This window comes from Bubalus bubalis, chromosome 2, assembly GCF_019923935.1.
Source record: "Bubalus bubalis isolate 160015118507 breed Murrah chromosome 2, NDDB_SH_1, whole genome shotgun sequence".
Taxonomy (NCBI): Eukaryota; Metazoa; Chordata; class Mammalia; order Artiodactyla; family Bovidae; genus Bubalus; species Bubalus bubalis.
In genome coordinates, this window is record NC_059158.1 from 82,675,569 (window position 1) to 82,696,367 (window position 20,799).

Sequence of the window (20,799 nt, forward strand, 5' to 3'; positions counted from 1 at the left end):
AATTCATATCAGGCTGATGTTGTTTCTCTTTCAAGGAGGGCCTCAGTTACAGAGAGATACCTTGCTTAAAAGCATGACCAATCCAGGGTACTCACATGCAATGATTGATCACTGTGGGCTTAAAGACCTGATGTCCTTGGTTCACTAGGGGACAATTCCCATGGGCCGTATTGGCTCTGGGGCTCCCTGTGGGCTGTACTGAGTTCACATCACAGTTTCATTTATTCCTCTGTTTAATTCCTTCAGCCTCTTTGATTCTACAGGTATTAATACGTAATAAATATCTGCATGTCAACCCCCATTTTAGAGTCTGTTTCTCTAAAATCCAGTCTGACAAGAAATGGTTCAAAAAAAGTAGTCAATATGATGGGATTCTGGAGCTGCACTTGCCCTTCACTGATGGTATATGGACCACAGATGCCCAAGGTGGCAGCCCATTGGGGTTAGCGGAACTCAAACACAATGAAGGACAGGTAGGGGCACCTAACTGCTAAAAGCCAGAAGGTTGCACTTATCATAATGAATGTCAGAGTCAGAGTAGCAAGAAAGGGTCCTGACACAGAGAGCTATGGAAATGGCTCGTAGATACTGGTGTATCTACTGACAAAATAGATGGGCAGCTTTTATACCATCACAAGAAATTAGGATAGATGACTAACAGCCTAAAAGCAATCACTCTGATAAAAAAATCATAATAGCTCTTGCCCATTTTCCAGACCTGAGCTAGTTTTCAGACTCAGGATGCACTGACCCAAGAAGGGGCTAAGTCCCTAGGAGGAAGGACCCAACTGTATCATACAAGTCTATATGGTAATGGTTCCCCGAATCCTCCTAAAATGGGACCTACAACCATTTACTTAGATGACTGTTCACCAGGGAAATAGGAATATCCCAACATTTAAGGACTGTTTGATGCTGCATTAGACTCGACTATATCTGGAGAGTTGAAGCCTCACCATGAGCCTCCTGTTTAAGAGGGGACCTGTAAGAACCAGGAAATAAACAGAGTCCTAGTCCAGGGCTGGCTTAAGTCCACTAGGTTTGTAGATCCACCAGTGGTCAGTTCCCCTGTCTCAGATCACATAATTGAGATTGGCATATTTGGTATACATGAAGTCAGGACATTTGGCTATGGGATAAAGGCTATAATAGTGAGGAAGGCCAAGAGGAAATCTCTGAAACTGTTCCTTCCCCCTCCCTCCAATCAAAGTAAAATAAAATAAACAAGGTTGCATTCCAGGGAGGATAGTGAAAATTAGTCTTATCCTTAAATTAATGTGTCCAGGGGTGGAGGTCCCATCACATCTTCACTTAAGTCACCTATGTCCCCGTAGAATGCAGATAGATCTTGGAAAATGAGAATAGATAATTGCAGATTCAACCAAGCGGCCGCTGCAATTGCAGTTGCTATGTAAGATAGAAAGAACGTTTGCTAGAGAAGGCTAATGAACCTCAGGTACATGAGTGAGGTCTTTGATTTGCAAAATGTATTCCTTTCTCTTCCAACCAGAAAAGAGAAGTGAAATTGTTTGCATTCACGTGGATTGGGTGACAATATACATTTAGTTTTGTACTTTGTCATAATATAGTGCAAAGAGATATTGATTCTCTGGACATCTTGCAGTTAATACCACCCCATCTCTGATATTCTGCACATCAGGCCAGGTGAGTAATAAATGGTCAGCATGCTGGAGGCATTAGGTGCTCTAAAGGGCAGGAGATAAACCCTTTGAAGACTCAGGAGCCTGCCACATCAGCATAATCTTTGGGGATCCTGTGGTCTGGGGCATTCCAAGACATATCCTTCACAGTAGAAATAAGTTATTGCATCTCCTACCATGAGGAGGGAAGCATAGTACCTGGTAGGACTCTGGGTTCTGGAGGCAGCGTGTTGCACACCTGGGAATGCTGCTCTGATCATAAACTGGACAATAGGACAAACTGCCATCTCTGAGTGAACACAGAGCAGACAAGGTCTGTGTAGCAAGTCCTGGTTGCAGTGTCAAAGTGTGGCAGAAGCTATGACATCAGAGGTGATGGCAAAAGATGTGGTATGGAGGTTAGGGCAAGCACCTGTGGTATAATCACAAGCCAGGCCTGTGGATCAAGGCATTGCCGTTTGTAGTAGTAATTTATATGCCTTTTGAAAAACAACTCAATATATTCCTGAGGCTTGGTAGAGACTAAATACCTGACTAGGAGATGCCAAGTGACCATGCCTTTGGAATCAGATCTCAGAAGTTGGGTTCCAACAAAGCCACTAAGTCTAAAGATAAGGCAGGGCTACCAGTGATCCACAGTAAAATCAAAGCAGAAAGACTGGGGCTAAGCACAAACCAGACTGGAAGGCATAGGAAGCTGCATGAACAGGGAGCCCCATCTTCCATCTCTGTGCCAGCACCTCTCACTCAGCTCACACTTCTACCATGTGGAGGATTCCTTATGTCCATTCCTTATGGAGGAGGAAAAAAACTTGAATTTTGTTTGGAAAGTAGATGCAATGTAAGCCCAAAACGCATGGCAGCTGTTCTTCAGCCTCACTCAAGGGTTCAGTTCATTTCAGTTCAATTGCTCAGTCGTGTCCGACTCTTTGTGACCCCATGGACTGCAGCACACCAGGCTTCCCTGTCCATCACCAACTCCCAGAGTTTACTCAAACTCATGCCCATTGAGTTGGTGATGCCATCCAACCATCTCATCCTCTGTCATCCCCTTTTCCTCCTGCCTTCAATCTTTCCCAGCATCAGGGTCTTTTCAAATGAGTCAACTCTTCGCATCAGGTGGCCAAAGTATTGGAGCTTCAGCTTCAACATCAGTCCTTCCAATAAATATTCAGGATTGATTTCCTTTAGGATGGACTAGTTGTATCTCCTTGCAGTCCAAGGGACTCTCAAGAGTCTTCTTCAACACCACAGTTCAAAGGCATCAATTCTTTGGTGCTCAGCTTTCTTTATAGTCCAACTCTCACATCCATGCATGACTACTGGAAAAACAATACCCTTGACTAGACCAACCTTTGTTGGCAAAGTAACGTCTCTGCTTTTTAATGTGCTGTCTAGGTTGGTCATAACTTTCCTTCCAAGGAGTGAGTGTCTTTTAATTTCATGGCTTCAGTCACCATCTGCAGTGATTTTGGAGCCCCCCAAAATAAAGTCTGCCATTGTTTCCACTGTTTCCCCATCTATTTGCCATGAAGTGATGGGACTGGATGCCATGATCTTTGTTTTCTGAATGTTGAGCTTTAAGCCAACTTTTTCACTCTCCACTTTCACTTTTATCAGGAGGTTCCTTAGTTCTTCTTCACTTTCTGCCATAAGGGTGGTGTCACTTAAGGTTAGCTTTGAAAGATAGTGGCTGGGGAAGACATTTCATATGGGCAGAGCATCAGTGGTGTGCCTGGCTGTTCTGGTGTGGAAGGGAAAATGGCTCTGTTAAGATATATGGATCATGAACAGAAGTGAATGGCCTGGCTGATTAGTCAGGGTCCTGTGATGAGAGAGATCAGAAGATTAGGAAAAAGGAGGTCTGGGGTAGGATCATGCGGGTGGGCATATGAAAGTGGGCACACAGTGTGAGGATTGTGGTATTTCATGTTAACACTGACCAGACAGCATCCACGGCAGAAGGGCCACGAGACGGCACTATGGACCCATGCTGCCTATTACTTTGTCCACTGTCCACATGTGGCTTGTCCAAACTGAAACATGCTGTTGGTGAAAATACTGGACTTCAAAGATTTAGGAGTACAAAAAAGGAACGTAAAGTGTTTTTTGTTGTTGTTGATTACCTATTGAAATGTTTTTTTTTAATATAAGGGTGAATAAAAGTATTTTGAAATATCTTTTTTTTACTATTTTCCATGCAGTTACTAGAAAACGTAAAGTTGTGTGTGGAACTCACCCTTGTGGCTCACATTATGCTGATGGAGGCAGAAGAACTTGGCCAGCTAACGGCAGTGAGCCTCAGCCATTGTCTACTTCAGTGCTGCCATGATGGGCCCGTGAATTGGGCAGCAGTGGGAGACAGGAAAGTTATGCTGGCCCCTTGAGCACAGCCTCCCATTTACCAAGGTAGATAAAGCTACCATTGCTGCCCAAACTACAAAATGCCAGCAACAGAGACTCAATATGGTAAGCCCTCGATATGATGCTATTTTTCCAGAAGTCTAACCAGACACTTATTGGCAGATTAATTACATTGGACTTCCTACATCCTAGATGGATAAGAGGTTGTTTTTCATTGCTGCTGTTGTTTGCTTCTAACTTAAAAATATATATATATATATAAATATATATATATATATATATTCCAAGTCTGATTTTGGTTTTCTTAGCTGCAAGGCTTACAGTATATTTAATCTGCTCATATGAGACCCCCTATCACACCATATCAGAACAGTGAGCTAACTTATAGGAAAGGAAGTGTGTAGTGGGCTTGTGACTATGAGCTTTCCCTGGCCATATCATGGACGCAGAAGCTGCCGACCGGACAGAGTGCTGACCAGCCTGCTAATGGTGCAGCTGGAGTGCAAGTTTGGAGGTGAAATTCTATAGGATGGGGTTATGTAGTCTATACACTGGATCTTTATATACTATTACATCCCCAATAGAAAAAACACATGGGTCTAGGAACCCAGGCATTTCTTCCATAGGGTGAAAGCAGAAGTGGCCCCACTTAATAGGACCCACTGGGGAAAACTCTGCGTCCTGTTCCACAACTCTATAGGCTCTGCCAGGCTGGAGGTCCCAGTTCTCAAAGTGGGCACACTTTTATCAGGGGACTAAAGATTCCCATAGAATGTAAGCTGCTGCCTGGGCATTTGGGGCAGGGAGGAGAGTTGCCATCTTAGTAGAAGTAATTGATCTTGATCATTAGGAAGAGATGGGTTTACTGTTATACAGTGGGAACAGGAAGAACTATCCATTAGGATGCCTCCTGGGCCTGGGTCTTACCACCAAGGAAGCCACTGAGATTAGCAGAAATGGTTGCTGAAGAGAAAGTGGAATGTATAGAGAACGAGGGAGATGATGTGTATCAGGGGTGGTTCTAAGACCATCCGCAGTGGCAAAAGCTGTAGTTCATTCTCCTAACCAAGCTCTTCTAAGTTTTCTTGAATCCCAGAGGGCCTGCTCCCTGAAATTTAAATGAAGAAGTGGGTCTGAGTTGTGGTCTGTGAAAGACACAGATTTGTCACCTTTAAGAATTCCCCTCCAGGGTAGGGCTTCCCCAGCTTCTGAGAGTGCTCAGTAAACAGTTTCCAGTGTGCAGCTCTATTTTGGGGCATTTCTACTACAGAGGACCAACTTGCCCCAGAGCACTCCCTTCCCGGGGGACCACGTTCAGTGACTGATTGTAGGGTGGGTATAAAGTTCCAACCATTTTCAGCCCCCAAGCTTGGAGAAGCCCTTTCTTGTCCAGAGCACCCAACTGGGGATGGCTGGCTGGGGCTTTGTTGGATCTGCTTTGTAGCTTGATCTCCTCCTTACCTGTGTCCTCCTCAAGCTTCCACAAGCATTGGTCCCTAAGGAAAATCCTGGTTGCTAAACTGCATCTCAGCATTTCTGCTGGAGAGCACAGCCTGCAACCCCAGGCTCTGCGAGGTTCAGTCCTCTTCTTTGTACCATTCTCATTCTCTCTCTTCAGTTACCTCTTTAAACACCCTTTCACTCTCAATCTCACATCTTTATCTAAGTTCTAGATTCCTATTTCCTTCTGTCCATTTGGTATTTTCACCAGTATTCCAGCAACACTCCTTGTCCAAAATGAACACACCTCCTTGTAACACTAATTTCTGTTCATGATTTATCTATTCACTTGAATTCTTCCCTGTTCACTTAAATGCTCCACCTGTAGTGTCTTGAGTTCACCATCTTTTTGCTGCTCTTAATCTCTCTCACCCAAGCAGGCTTTCAAATAACCAACCTTTTCTTTGCCATAATCGTCTGGATCCCTGTCCTTGCTTGTCTGGAGGGGACCTGTCTTGTTCATGCTGCCCCCTTGTAGTCTAGCAAAATGTCCTAAACATAGTAGGCCCTTGACAATGATTTGATGAATGAGTAGCGACTTCAATAGCGACAAGGAAGATTTCCACTCTGGCATTCCCATCTTCCCAAACTGTCTGCATCTTGCAACCACTGTGCTCTCACACTGTTAAGCATCACTCTTACTTGGTTGAACCTCCTCTTCTAACACCTTCAAGATTTCCCTCCTTCCCTAAGGATAAAAGGAAGACTCTCCAGACTAGTCTTCAGAGTTTTACAATATCTGAATAGATTTTCCTCATCCGATTGTTCATTTGTCCCTCCAGGTATATCATCTGCTCTTAGCAGCGTCTTTCTACCCTGCACAGAAGGGGGTGACCTGGTCCTGACTCAGTCCCTCCTCAAGCCATCCCACATCTTGGAATCTGGATGTCCCCTACCTGTAAAATTTCTTTCTCCTGTTGAATCTGACACCATCTCCACCCTTTCAGACAGCCATCCTTCCTTCATCTGAACTCCTGCTAATGCACCACTCAGATTTGTACTGAACATATATCAGTAAACATATTTTAAGCATCTACTATATTCTGGGTGTTAAGTTGGATGCCAAGTACATGGTGAGTAAAAAGACACGTTTTTGGTTCTCAGGGAGTCCTGTAGAGGGAGTAAATAGGTAAATAAATTCAGTGAGACTTGAAGTGCTGTGCTGTTACTCAGTCACGTAGGCTGCTGACTCTTTGCAGCCCCAGGGACTGTAGCCCACCAGGCTCTTCTGTCCATGGAATTTTCCAGGCAAAATACAGGAGTGGGTTTCCACTTCCTACTCCAGGGGATCTTTCCTACCCAGGGATGGAACCTGCATCTCTTGCGTCTCCTGCACTGGCAGGCAGATTCTTTACCACTAGTGCCACCCGTAGCATCTGCATTTAGCATAAAAAAGCAGGCCATCCAGGAGATTCAGAAAGGCAGCATGAAGTTTGAAGGGGCATTTGAGTTTTTGTTCAAAAAATAAGTACTCACTAGAATTGTGCTGTCAGGATGTAGTTGTGGGGTGTATATTCTGGGCAAAGGAGGAAGCAGAGAAAAAATAGTGTAGTAGAGTCAGACACACGGAGAAGGCAATGGCACCCCACTCCAGTACTCTTGCCTGCAAAATCCCATGGATGGAGGAGCCTGGTAGGCTGCAGTCCATGGGTTCGCAAAGAGTTGGACACGACTGAGCGTCTTCACTTTCACTTTTCACTTTCATGCATTGGAGAAGGAAATGGCAACCCACTCCAGTGTTCTTGCCTGGAGAATCCTGGGGATGGGGGAGCCTGGTGGGCAGCCGTCTATGGGGTCACACGGAGTCGGACACGACTGAAGTGACTTAGCAGAGTCAGACACAACTGAGCAACTGAACAAAAACAGCAACGGCAAAGTCTAAGCAGTCTGTCTGTGGGCAATTGAACAAACAGTCTGACAAGTAAAACAGCTAGAGAGATTTGCTGTACCCAGATCTTACATCGCTTCATGGTGACATTCCAAAAGTGAAAGTCGCTCAGTCATGTCCAACTCTGTGACCCCATGGACTATACAGTCCATGGAATTCTCCAGGTCAGAATACTGGAGTAGGTAGCCTTTTCCTTTCCCAGGGGATCTTCCCAACCAAGCGATCAAATCCAGGTCTCCTGCATTGCAGACAGATTTACCAGCTGAGCTATCAGGGAAACCCTGGGTACATTCCAAAGAGTTTGTGTTTTATCTTGTCAACAATGAGAAAGGAACTCCACAGATTTTTTAAGTAAGTGAGCAGCATGATCAAATTTGTGTTCGGGGTGATCAATCACATATTATGATTTAACTTTCAAAAATATAGATCTAGTGTTCAAATGTAAGAAAAACAAGTTGTTTGAAGACAGTGACCTGTACATAATAGGAAATTAGGAAGGATCCATTTTCTTTTCTCTTCATTCTACTGCCAATAAAAAGAAGTTTGGTTACGTTGAGTCAGCATGATTAAACAGATAGGCATGTATGTGTACCTATGTGTACATATTCTAAATACCAAATCACACCGATTCCGCTTCAAGCAAAGCAAAACACAAATACTGCTAAACATGTGAACTGCAGGATACTACTTACAAAAGACTGGATTTGTCTTGGTAAAAATATCCTCCCCAATTTCACTGGAATAGGAAGTTCCTCTCTGGCCCTCATATTTGTTTACATGTCATTACTTGATGAAAGGGTTGAATACAGCTGAGGAAGAAAAATGTTATTAAGCATCTCCACTTAGAGATCAATCACAGTAGAGTTAGCACATCTTTGAGTCATTTCACAGGAACTGGCTTCACACACAACTTTTCAGGAATGTATCTGTTATACCGAAGGAGGGAGGTATTCTTGTATGTGTGTGACCGCTTTGAAGGTAAGAACAAAAGATTTACACAAAATGCAACAGTAGATACAATTTAGAAACTGGTTTTACTCTGCTGCAAACAAATGGACAAGATATTTGTATAATATATAATAAAAAGTACAGCATAATACAAGTGCCACTAATAAAAGAAACTTAAGGATAAGACTTAAAAATGCTTATTTGTAATATATATATATATATATACACACTGCAATAAAAAGCCACAATAAATACACGAATTTCCATGTCATTCATAATAAATACTGAAAATATAAATACAGAAGACTACAGCTAATATGAATAAATTATTACAACATAAGGTCCAGGTTAAGTTCTGTTGACTATTACTGTAGCTTATTTTATATACCCTTTGGCATCTTTGATGTTATAACTTATACACAAGAGAAATCAATCTAGAAACTATGTGACATACAACATGATGTCTTAGTGTAAAGTGAAGGTATGTATGACTTGTAGTTTGATTTTCTTCCCGTCAACCTTTCTAAGTGATTATATTGAGCATAACAGTAATAAAGTATCTGTTGAAATATTGTTGAAATTGAGTAAAGGTCATAATAAGAGTCAACAAAAAGATAAAACCAATCACAATATAGAAAATGTTATACGGTGAATTGATCCCACTGTGTTTAGATTACTTTTTTTTTTTTGCCAGTGAAATCCAACAGATAAGAAACAAAAAAACCCACAAATACTCTCAAAAGACTTCCCTTGTGTAAAGACCATTCCCAATGTCCGAATGGTTCAATGTAGACTGAAGGATAACACCCAAGTGCTTTGGATCATTTGATCTACCATTACATTCAGCTCACAAAATTTCACCAGAATTTGCAAATGTACCAAATTTCTATGGCAGCTGGAAAGTGGACACACAGTTGATGTCTAAGACTATGATCAAGATAAAGATACTGCAAAAGGTGACATTTGTCTATGCAACCAATTATACATACACATTTTAAATGGGGAGAATGCATTTTTGACCAATGTCAGATGACCTTTTCCTATCAAACTGTTATACCCTGTGACACTGAGGGAAACACATTGAAATAACAAAGTGCCATTTTCTGCATTAACAGGCATTAACCAGTACATATGTATTAATAGTTCTATCTTAAGAGGCTATTACACCAGAAATGCAATAAACTAAAATGAAAGCAGATCAGCTTTACTAAGACACAATAAAGGCTGAGGTTCTTAGGAACAGAGTTGTAATCTACATTTTTTTTTAAACTATTTCTGTACTGTAAATGTCTAGCATTTATTTTACATCAAACACTTTTGAAACATGTTTCACAAACTACGCCTCAGACTTATTTCCAAAGAGGTGTCTAGAGTCAATTAAAACATGGGCCAAATGATTCAACATTCTTTACATAAGCAATATATAGGGTTTTTGTTTTTTTTTTAAAGCAAAAAAAGGTTATTTCCCCTAATGTTATTTATAGGGAGCAACCACATGGATGTGGCTGTCAATTCACAAGATCATCTGAGTTGGGGGAGTTAAGCAGCTGTACCTAGACTGGAAAAAATCCTGTAGAGAGAGGAGAAATTGATTTCCAGGGTGCTCCTTATTTTCCTGCTGGTTCTAACTCCAAGCTGGAGGCAACTCTGAACAAACAGAAAAAGCTCTCTGCAGGCGGTGCTTGGATCAAGTGATGTAATCAGAAAAAAATCACCACCCTCCTGGACTCCTCCTTCTGTTTTCAGGCCTTGTCAGGAGAACACATTTTTAAATCATTGTGTGGAACCCTGAGAAGGCAAGCAGCCACTGTTTCCAAAACATGGGAACAAAGGCTGGGATCAAATGGTGGCTGAATAATTTCTCTGGAGTCATTCTATCCCACACCAGACTCTCCATCGCCAGTCCATTCCCCAGAAAAAGTGGGAAAAGTAGAGATTCTCCTTTGTCATTTTAGGGTATAGAAAGATGAATGAGAAAGTACCTATTTGGATGCAAGAAGGGAGAAAATGCTCCCTTTTTGTAACTGTAACTTCTCAGAAAATTGAGCAGTTTAAAAGTGGAGTCACTTGATCCTAGTTCTGATATCTGTCACTGGGGATCTGAAACAGTCACTTTTCCTGATATAGCAATGGCAAAACAAAAAAGAAGATAAAAACAAACCAAAAACTATAGCAATATTTGTCATGAGCAGGTCAAGTTACTGAACATTGTCCCAATATCCACATCTTTATTTTTAAAACTCTGATTTCTTAGGAGTCTTAGGGAATCATCAAATGTAACAAACACCAAAGGTAAAGGAAACCCAACTTTCTGAGGCTCCCAGGACAATGGCCCAAATCACCACATCTGTTGCCAGGTGCCTAGTTCACAAAGACAGGCCAAGACATTTTCCTACTGTGAGAAAAGCCTAAGAGAACTGGATTGTGTTGCTAAGGAAACCATCTTCCCCAGAGATGTTAAGAATAGATGGGTATCTATCCTGTAGGGCATGCCTGAGTGACAGTCTCCCCTAGAGGTAGATGGATGAGTTAGATGACCTCTGGAGCCACAGGGCTATAAAATTTGAAGAATACAGAAGAATCCCAAACTTTCCATTATTCACACACAGTTGGCCATCTTAAGTATCTTTGAAAAGATGAAACTATGCTGAGATACCCATTTGGCATGACTAGTGCCTAGTGAATCAAGACAGACAGTAACCTGTGGCAGTGGACCTTATTTGGTTATGGTAAAGATGAAATGACTTTGCCAACTACTAAAATTTAAAATCAATTATATTCAGAAATCATTTGGGTATCATTAAAACATTCAAGGATCAACACTAAATTAAAAACAAAACAACAGCTAACCTTGGGCAATTTATATTCTAGTTTTAGATATTTGGGTTTTTCCTCTTTAGAAGAATTCAGATAAGGATTTCATTTCATTTCTTCTTTCTCTTTCATGTTTAAGTATCTTTTCAAAATGGTATATAGATCTTTGAATTTTTTTTAAAGATAAGCACTTTATTTATGGCTGAGGAGAAAAGCTTGGTGGCCAACATAAAAAGAAGGAACAAAACAAAATTGGATAAATTTTGCTACAAAGTTAGAAATTTCAATTTTATTTTGTATAGGTTCCCTACTTCGAGACAACAACAAAACCATATTAGGAGGTCACACCCCTGACAGGGTCATTTCTGGTCCTACCCAACATGGCAGGAGAGCTTGATAAAGAGCTTGGGTGATAGACGCTCCTAGACAATTTTTAAAGAGATATTTTCTAAGTCAATTTCCCTTCTAAAAATATTCATTAATAAATAACTTGCAATATCCTGCTAAGCCAGATAAAAATATTGGGAGAAAGCCACAAGAGAAAGGAGAATATCTAACAAAGAAGTATTCCAAAATTACAACTGAAGTCATTCAAACAGGTCACATAAATTAATTTAGACAAAGGCTAGGCTAATTTCTATCATAAATTTGTCTTCTCCTAAACCCTTCTAATCAATATATATTAGCTTAAAAATATTTAAGCGGCCTCACACGTCACTAGAATGAGTCATTGAACTGAGCTGACTATTACCATGGTAATGAGTAATGCAAAGAAAGGAATGCCACCATTAGTACGCTGAATACAAGCATTGTCCAACATAAATTCTACATTCTTGAAACTTCAGTTCTGCCAGAAGCTTCTATGAGATGAAATAAAATGACACACTAGAGTTGGCTTTTCTTGAATTATAAGCAAGTATAGAGTATCAAGTGGAAACAATTACCCTGTATAGTGATATATTTATCACAAGTGAAAGAAAGTAGTCAACAACCTGACTTAAATCTTTGAAATTCATTTTCCATGAATGTACCAAGTATCTGAATTTACTAAAATCGCAGGCTATATGTTAGATTACAAAAACTGTATATAAAAATGAACTGGCTTAGGTTTTGAATCTGGTTGTAAAGACCTTCCTGCTTCCCATCATTCTGTCTGAATCACCACTGCCAGGATACAGAAATCAAGGCATTATTACACTTACTATCCAGACAGCGCAAAGTTAGACTAACCCCAGGGCTGCTTATCAAGTAAAACCCAGGTCACATCAAGCTTTTCAATTTGAATTTCTGATAAGAAAGAAAAAACCCAAAATACTTGCATTGTTAGAAAGGGAGGAATCTCTTGCTCCCTTTTGTAGGAGAGGGGTTGAAATAAAACCAGAAACAACTGTTTTAAATAATCACATTCAATATACAGATTTGGCAGGTGAAATATTAAAGAGCTCTTTCATTTCCATATTCATAACTTTTGACAAGAATCTATCAGTCTTTTTAATATAAAATGTGTTTACATCTTTAAAATAGTTTTTTTTTTTATCATGCTGTAGCTCTGTATTTTTTTTTTAAAGCATCAAATTATTTTTAGATAGGAAGATGTAATTGATGGGAATAGTAGGTCACAGATGTGAACACCAACTGGGCTGTGAGGGTCCACACTGTAACTTCTAGGTTTTGGGTTGCCATTTATGAATCCAGTTTTTCTAGTAAAATAAAATTCTAGTTTCTCAGCTCAGCTGAAACTTTGATTCTTAGGAGATACCATAACTTTTTAAGCTTATAGTCCATTCTCACCCCACCCAAAATTTCTATAATTCTAGTGAGTTTTCAAATTGCTGATATTCAGTTAAATTAAGTCAATTACATTCTTTAATGCTACAGAAAACATCTGATGAGCTGTGCTGTTTGCGCAGAGCTGTGGCATTCGGCTTAGGCATTTAAGTTACTCAAGCACAAGTTAGCAGATTTCAGAATGAATAATGAAATCAGTAGTTGCAAATTCAAGAGTGATTAAGGCTTTAGTTTTTGGTGTTGGTTATGGTAAGAACTCATAGCTTAGTTCCAGTTTTGAATTATAGTTGTCTTGCCTTTGAAAGCATGAAGCTAGTTCCCATTTAAGGTTGGTATTTTATACATCGACTACAATAATAAACTCTGAACTATCTTGAGACAACAAGGAGCAGATGCCATTTGAAGAGAAAGATTAAGTCTGTATTTGGAGAAATGGAAGTCTTGTGGCACCTTTTACAAGGGTAGTCTCTTAACTTTGGAGGATGTCGATTTTCTACCTGCTAATTCAATGGTTTGTAATCCCTGGCTAGAAGGATGCCGAGTGACCTGTTTTCTACAAGTTGCAAGGCAATGCTGTTGGAACCAGGAACTCAAGCTTAGCTATTTTATAGGCTCTTTGTAAATAGAAATGAGTGATGGTGTTCTACATTGTTGCTTCAAAGGTTTCCTGAAAGGTTTCCTGGGTTATGTGTGAGTCAACCTGCCTTTGAAACTGTCTGGTAGGAGTGCTGGTATAAATTTAGTATAACTTACCTAGGTCTAACACCAAAGAAGCAATTATGTGAAAATCTCTTTTTCATTGGGTTAAGTTCTTCTAGTTGTGGCCAAATTTAATTCATAACTTTCAGATAGAGAGGGAAGTAGGAGGATCCAGTGAGTTCTACTAATTTAGGCAAAAGATGTATCTTTTTTTTTTTAAGAAGTATCTTTTTTAGTTGCAGTTTTCATGTAGTCAGACAAGAATTGATGTCATCTTTTCTAACATCACTTTATAAAGTCATAACTTAAAAGGACTGTAATGAGGTTTGATTATTTCATTCCACTTTTCATCATTATCATAATCCCTTAGAATTGTAGTGTTTCCCCCTCTTTTTAACCACCTAGGACAGTTCCTCTAACATAGTAGATGTTCAATAAATATTTGTTAAAAGAAAGAATTGATAAACACATTGTAAATATGTTAAGACCAAAGGATTTTGACTTGTGCAACAATCTCAGAAGTTTAACCAAAGAATTAGTGATATATCAGTTAATAAGAAATAAATCATTCATTTCCTTCCTTAATGACAACCAAACGAGAATTCTGCCTAGAAATCATCTGTCAGAGGATACAATTTTAAAGAACATAATCATTTATAATCTCCTTTTTCCTTTGTTAATGTGTGACCAGTGTTTCTGTAATTTATTGTTTTTATTGGGGGAGGTATCGCTGGGCTATATATGATTATGAAGATTTTAATAATAAAATTAATTAGTAAGTATTAGCTTCAAATTTTATACATGATTGGCACTCTGGGAAAAATGCTGTTTCACCACAAAGAAAAGACTGGCTTTCAGAAAGTAACCATATTCTTCAATTAACCAAAAGACAGAAGACAAATGGATTTTACTGATGTCTTAAATAATCAATGATCAAGAGAAGGGAAAAAAAGTAAATCTCTTTGATTGATTTCTTTCTCCCAGAGGAAGCCTAGAATGACAAAGGAAATGCAAGCTGCTCCAGCCACTTGACTTGCAAATCAATTTGGCCTGGATTCTAACTGGGAATTAAACCCTAATAAAAGGTAGAGGGCTGGTGCTAAAACAACAGGGACTAAAGCACGGAGCTTTGCCATTGACAGTGAATGACTAAAAAGCCGTGTGTCAAAACAAGACTATAATTTGGCTAGCTATACTACGGGGGTAATACAACAGCTGCAGGTCAGGTTACTGTGTCTCCGTGTAAAGATCTGAAGAATCCACTGGCTGCGTCCAGCTCTTGGTCCCCATTTAAAAATGCTTAGAAAAACTGTAGCCCTTCCTGGCATGTGGGCATTTTTTTGTTGAATAGATGATCTATTAATGGAAAAAAAAAAAAAAAAAAAAGTCAAATGGCACACTGTGCTCTCTCTGCTTTTCTGGGAAAAAGTAACAATGAAATGATTCTACCATTAGTATCATTTACAATTTTGAGCCAGTATATTTAAACTATAGTTTTAAAAATCATCTTCATTTCCAGACCACAGTTGTAGATCATAAAACCGAACCAAATGCTAGGGTAGGGAAAATTCAGTACTCCTTATTGGCCTAAAATTTGTCATTCTGTAATGTGTGGTATTACACCTACTGTGTGTGTTGAGGGAGGCATGTGTGCGAGTGTTTTCATAGGTAATCTGTGTATGTAGGCAATATTTAGGGGTTAGGTTATAAATATATATATGAATGTTTGGAACAGAAGCTCTCGTGGCTGGAAGGTTAATAATGTGTAGCAGTGACTTTTGACCCCAATTAGACAGATAGGGGAAAAGCTCTGTTTTTTGTTTGTTTTCCTGTTTCTAGATTAAGCATCTTTTTGGAAATGAAGCTACAAAACAGAGTCCCAGTCCAACATAAACAAGTAGGTGTCAACCTTCTTGTGAAAATAAAGCTGAACTGAATTAAATATCCATCCTTTCAGAATCTAGACTGGCATTCTACCCTTCAATTCTGCACAGAGACACTTCTGCCCCACTCTGCCGCACTGTGTTCCAAGCATACGCTGAGTGCTTCACACATAAGTAACTATTTCAAAGGCTTGCAATGGTCTAATCAATATGGCACACAGGATTTTTCATGTGCTCAAATGAAGGAACAATAGTGTCTTGTCATTTTCTCTTTGGGCCTGTGCTCTTTAGATTGTATTGATAGGGGGAAAATTTTGGAGATCAAGCACTAAAAACTGTAATTTTACAGACAACATGAGATATGCTATCAAGATTTGAGCAAAACCCCAATCTGAATAGCCCAAAGGGCCTGTCATTCAAAAGGAGCATCCCTGCCCCCATTACTGCTACCTCCATAAAGACCAGCCCAAAGCTGCTTTAATATTAATACTAATGGTTCTAAGGTTGGGTTGGCTCATTGTGGGGGTAGAGCAGGGGCTGTAACCAACTGCACAGTGGAAGAGCTGCCAAGTAAACACGTTTTCCCCAAGTCTTAGTAGAAACTCTTCCATTGGAGGACTTTCTCTAGACCAAACATTTTTAAATTCAGTGAAATAAAATAGTATTTTTCTAAGGACTTGAGATCTACAATGTATTTATATCCGTATTTCTAAACATCCAAGTCTAAGAGACAAAAAATAAGTAGTGATGCAGTCACTGAATAGCAAGGCATGTCCACATTTCAAAGAGGCATAAAATGTGAAATGACATAACAATAGAAGGTCAAAAATATGAAACAGATTTAGCATAGTCATATTGCATTGGAACTAAAAAGTTAGAACACACTATTTAGTTACCTAAACTAATTTACAGGAAAACAGGATCTTAGAAGTCCTCCGACGAACCAAGTGCAGATAATCTAAAGGTGGGGAGTGCATGTTTTATTTCTATCTGTCCCCTTTTATAAGAGAACATGAGGTAATTAGAAAGTATTCAATGCATTCTGGACTGTTCTGCTAATTGTCCCAGGCAAGAGAAATCAAAATGCTTCAGAAAAGTAAGGCCTAGTTGAGTATTTGGGTAGAGGCCCCCACTTCAGTCAGCTAGTCACTAAGTGTAAATTTCATTAAACACTCATTTTTGTAGAGACGGATTGATCACGCTGTAGAAAAAGGCTGGTTGCTGAGGCTGTGTCTCTTCCATGTTTTCTCAGCCTCCTCTGCTTTGACCGAGTTAGGTCTTGAGAGTGGTGAAGGAAAACAGGTCATTTTTCCTTCATAAAGTATCATTGGATTGATTCCTCTATTTAATTCTATGAACCTTATAATAGTTACAGATTTTAAAAATGTTTTTTGTTTTTAATTTTTCATCTCAAAGAGTTCTTAGTCCCCACCCCTCACAAGGTACCATGAAGGGGCACTAAAGTGCATTTTGATGCAGGGGAGTAGAGTTTGAAGGTGCTGTCCAAGCTAAGAACCAAGATGATGCTGTGTTTAAAAAAGAAAGGCAATTCCTTCTACCTCCATCTCTGGAGTCAGCTGAGGGAGGGCAATGAACTAGGCCCTCACCAGAGGATTGTCCTAACTCTTGACTTTAGAGAAAACTGTGTAAGGACCTGCACATACAGACTCATTTGTTTGTCCAAAATAGCAAAAATAGGCCTATTTCACCCTTAAGAAAGTATTTGCAAATCTGATCAGACATGATCATAAAAACGTGAATGGATTCCAGAGGCAATCCATGTGGGCATGCTCAGTGGTACTAACTATGCATCTTCAGCTGAAAAGAACATGCTGCAGTTCGTTTTCATCAGAACATGACTTCTAGCTACCATAAATAAAATACACGTGGGGCAATTAAATCTTTTTCTTACAATAATAACTTTTACATTAAAAAGTCACCATCATCTTCAGATATATCGAAAATTAGGACTCTAAATCTCATTTCCCAGTCTCAGTTAACAATCTTGCACAGGCCCGATAATCCAAAACTTGGAGCTCTGATCTACACAGCTTGGCAGGTTTCACACAGTTTGACAGGTAGGCAACTGTGAGATATGCTTTTTTTAAAATTAGCATTTTCTATCAAAACAGTCTGAAATCATTTAAAATCCTCATAGAGATTGCGTTTGTGCAATGGCACAGTCGCATAGCTAGAAAGGAGAAAACAAAATACAGTCTGGAAGCTTCACCACGGGCCAAGTTTTCTTGGTCCTCAGTTGAAACCACAACGAGCCCAGGAAATCCAATTAAATACAGTGCTTTAAATAGGAGAAGAGTTGGTCCTAGAATAACTTAAACTACTAAACAGGGACAGTCTCGACCACAGGCGATTTGATGCACTCTTCGTGCAATCTACTCTTTTCTGCAAGGCTCAAAGGATCTTCAGCAGGATGCTCTGAAATGTGACTGTCACCATTCATCGCAGAGACAAACCCTTCCTGGGAGGGGCCTTTCAAGTATGAGTGAAATTCCACTTGAGGATGACTGGACCTGTGTTCGGGATATAAGCTATTGCAGGGCACGCCGCCGTCATTTTCCGAAGAGGAGCAGCAAACGATGACGGAGGGGTTGGCGGCTGGATAGTGGGAGGCGCCGTACGCCTCTTCGGCTTGCCTGGCGTAGTCCACGAACTGCTCCGGGGTCATGGTGTAAGGCACCAGCGAGAGGGTACCGCTCTTGACAGTCTCTCTTTCCGGATAGTTCTCAGAGATCTGGTTGGGAGTTCCTGGAATGTGGCTATCTATTTGGTAATAGAGGGTCGAAGAGTTGGCATAAAAAGGAGCGTTCTTTGCGTGGCTCTCGTGGACGGCGGTGCCATCGGAATAACAAAGGACGGAAGGAAGAGGAACCACCTCGGCGTGGGGACCCAGACCTTCCACGAAACTGTCCCCTTTCTCGTCGTCGTCCTCTTCCTCCTCCTCCTCCTCTTCCTCCTCCTCTTCCTCGGACTCGCTGGGGGCCAGGCTCTGCGTGCTGGAGTCCGTGACTCCGCTGCAGAAACTGCTGCCATCCTCTTCCTCCTCCTCCTCCTCCTCCTCCCCCTGGCAGTCTAACTCCTCGGCCGACTGCAGGTGCAGCACGGCAGCCTGCTGTTCCGTTTCAATCTCGAAATTGTCTGCGAGAGCATATTCGACGGAGTGAGCCACCGGGCCCATGGAACTACCGTGCGCACTTATCTCCCCGTGGCAGCCGTTCAGCGCGGGGATTTGCTGCTCTCGGTTTTTCTCCAGTTCAAGTTTCATTATTGTGTGCAAAAAGTGAGTCCGGACACGGATAGGATTAAATTCAATTCTACCTGCTGTGTTACTACATCCTTCTTTAGTGCAGCCACAGGGGAAAGACATTCGATCCACCTTGGGAGGAAGAACACAGATTAGCCCTCCTGGAACTCTTAAAAAATCAAATCAAAATCCGGTACCTCACGGCAAACCCTTGGAATCTGGGATGACAAACCCACTTAGGCCAGAATAAATGACAAACAGCCAACAGAAACAAAAGGGGAAGTGAAGGCTTAGGACAGAAGGGTTAAACTAATTTTAAACCTATGCTCCATATAAAAATGAGTTGATGGTATGGTTTTAATCCATTTATCCCTCCTGCGCTTTCTTTACTTCTGTTTCCATCCTCCCTTACCCCTTCTCTCCTGCCCATTAATTTCGGCCCCATTTCCCCCCGCCCCCCCACCCCCCAGTGCTTCTGTCTTTTTCCTGAGCTCTTTTTTCAGCAGCAAGCCAGCTCACACGCCCAATTTTAAACAAATTTACTGCCCTCATACCCATCTGCTATTTTTAGTCTAAATAACATGACACTCCTCACACTAGCCATGAGTTTTTTCTTTTCTTATTATAAAATGAACTTCTCTGCCTGAGACACCATTTAGTCTCATGCAGCCTGATAATTCACTCGCATTGGTTCACTGTCTTCTTCTTTTGGGTCCTTGGTACTTGATGCACTGTGGGGGCTGCGAGAGGTATGCACATTCATGACTGACTGGTGGACTCTGGTTTAGTTGCTGGCTTCCCCTCCCCTGCTCTCCCTTAGACTACAGGCTTCTCTAGAGAAGCTGCTTATTTAATCAATACCCCGAATTACTCCAATAATTGGAGTGATTGAGTGATTGGGTTCAGCAAAGGGTGTAAGACTGAGGTCCTCACTCAGTGGAATTCTGGGCATCCCAAGGAACGCCTAAGATATGCTTACTGTCTTAGACCCCATCTGTATGCAGACCAGGAAGAACTTGCCTTTCTTGCTACCTTATTCAAGCTCAGGAATTTCCCATGTTACAGAGAAGAAAGCAGATTTAATCCCAGTCATCCTGGCCCCAACAAAAAGCAGTAGCAGATGTCAGAGCCAGAATCTAGAGCCACTTTGGAAGCTGTGATTTCCTTTTCTGTGAATCCACCTCAAGCAACTGCTCAACTGATGAGAACTGCCTTCTCCTTTTGTCTGCCTGAGGGCTTTAACTGAAAAAGTTGAATTTCTGCATAAAATACCACCCCCTATTTAATCACATAGCACCAATGCTGCAGATGGACAGGAATCTGAGAATCATCTAGTTCAGGGGTTGGTAAGCTTTTTTTTTGTAAAAGGCCAGAGAATAATTTTAAGCTTTGTGAGTCATACAGTCTCTCCAGCAACTACTCAATTCTGCTGTAGAATTATGAAAGCAGTTATAGGAAACATGTAAACAAAAGAACAAAAACATGGCTGTGTCTCCATAAGATTTTATTTACAAAATCAGGTGGCAGGCCAGATTTGGCCTGTGAGTAATCATTCCCCAACCCCTGATCTAGTCTAGCCCATTCAGGTCAGAGGTGCAAAAACTGAACCCAGTAAGCTTACCTGACTTGCCAGTTTCACATAGTGGCAGAAAACAGAGCCAGAACTCAGTTTTCTGAAGTTCCAGTCTAATCATTATTCCACTAGTCTGCACCACTTTTAACCAATCATCATATTATAGCCCATGGATGGATTAGAGAATGCAAACTCAAATGGTGGGGATAACATGATCTCCTTGGCTGCTTGTTAGAAGCCAAAGTGAGCTCATATAATAAATGAATCCAAGGGGAAACAATTTCAACTGATAATTGCAGTTTGGATTGCCTTTCACACTATGTCATATATGTGTATATATAATATATTAATGTGTATGTATACACATTAATATATATATACACATACACATTTATATATTATGTATACTATGTATACAA

General features: G+C 40.6%; 1 protein-coding gene across 6 annotated transcripts in view; it reads right to left on the minus strand.

Moving 5' to 3' along the window:
* Positions 1 to 8,428: 8,428 nt before the first annotated feature.
* Positions 8,429 to 20,799, minus strand: part of CSRNP3 (cysteine and serine rich nuclear protein 3) — a 203,361-nt gene continuing 190,990 nt past the window's right edge. For all 6 annotated transcript variants that reach the window (XM_006065133.4, XM_006065135.4, XM_006065134.4 and 3 more), the window contains one exon: positions 8,429 to 18,939. In XM_006065133.4, the coding sequence (XP_006065195.1) occupies positions 17,887 to 18,939 (1,053 nt within the window). In that variant the 3' untranslated portion in view covers positions 8,429 to 17,886. The remainder of the gene's footprint in view (positions 18,940 to 20,799) is intronic.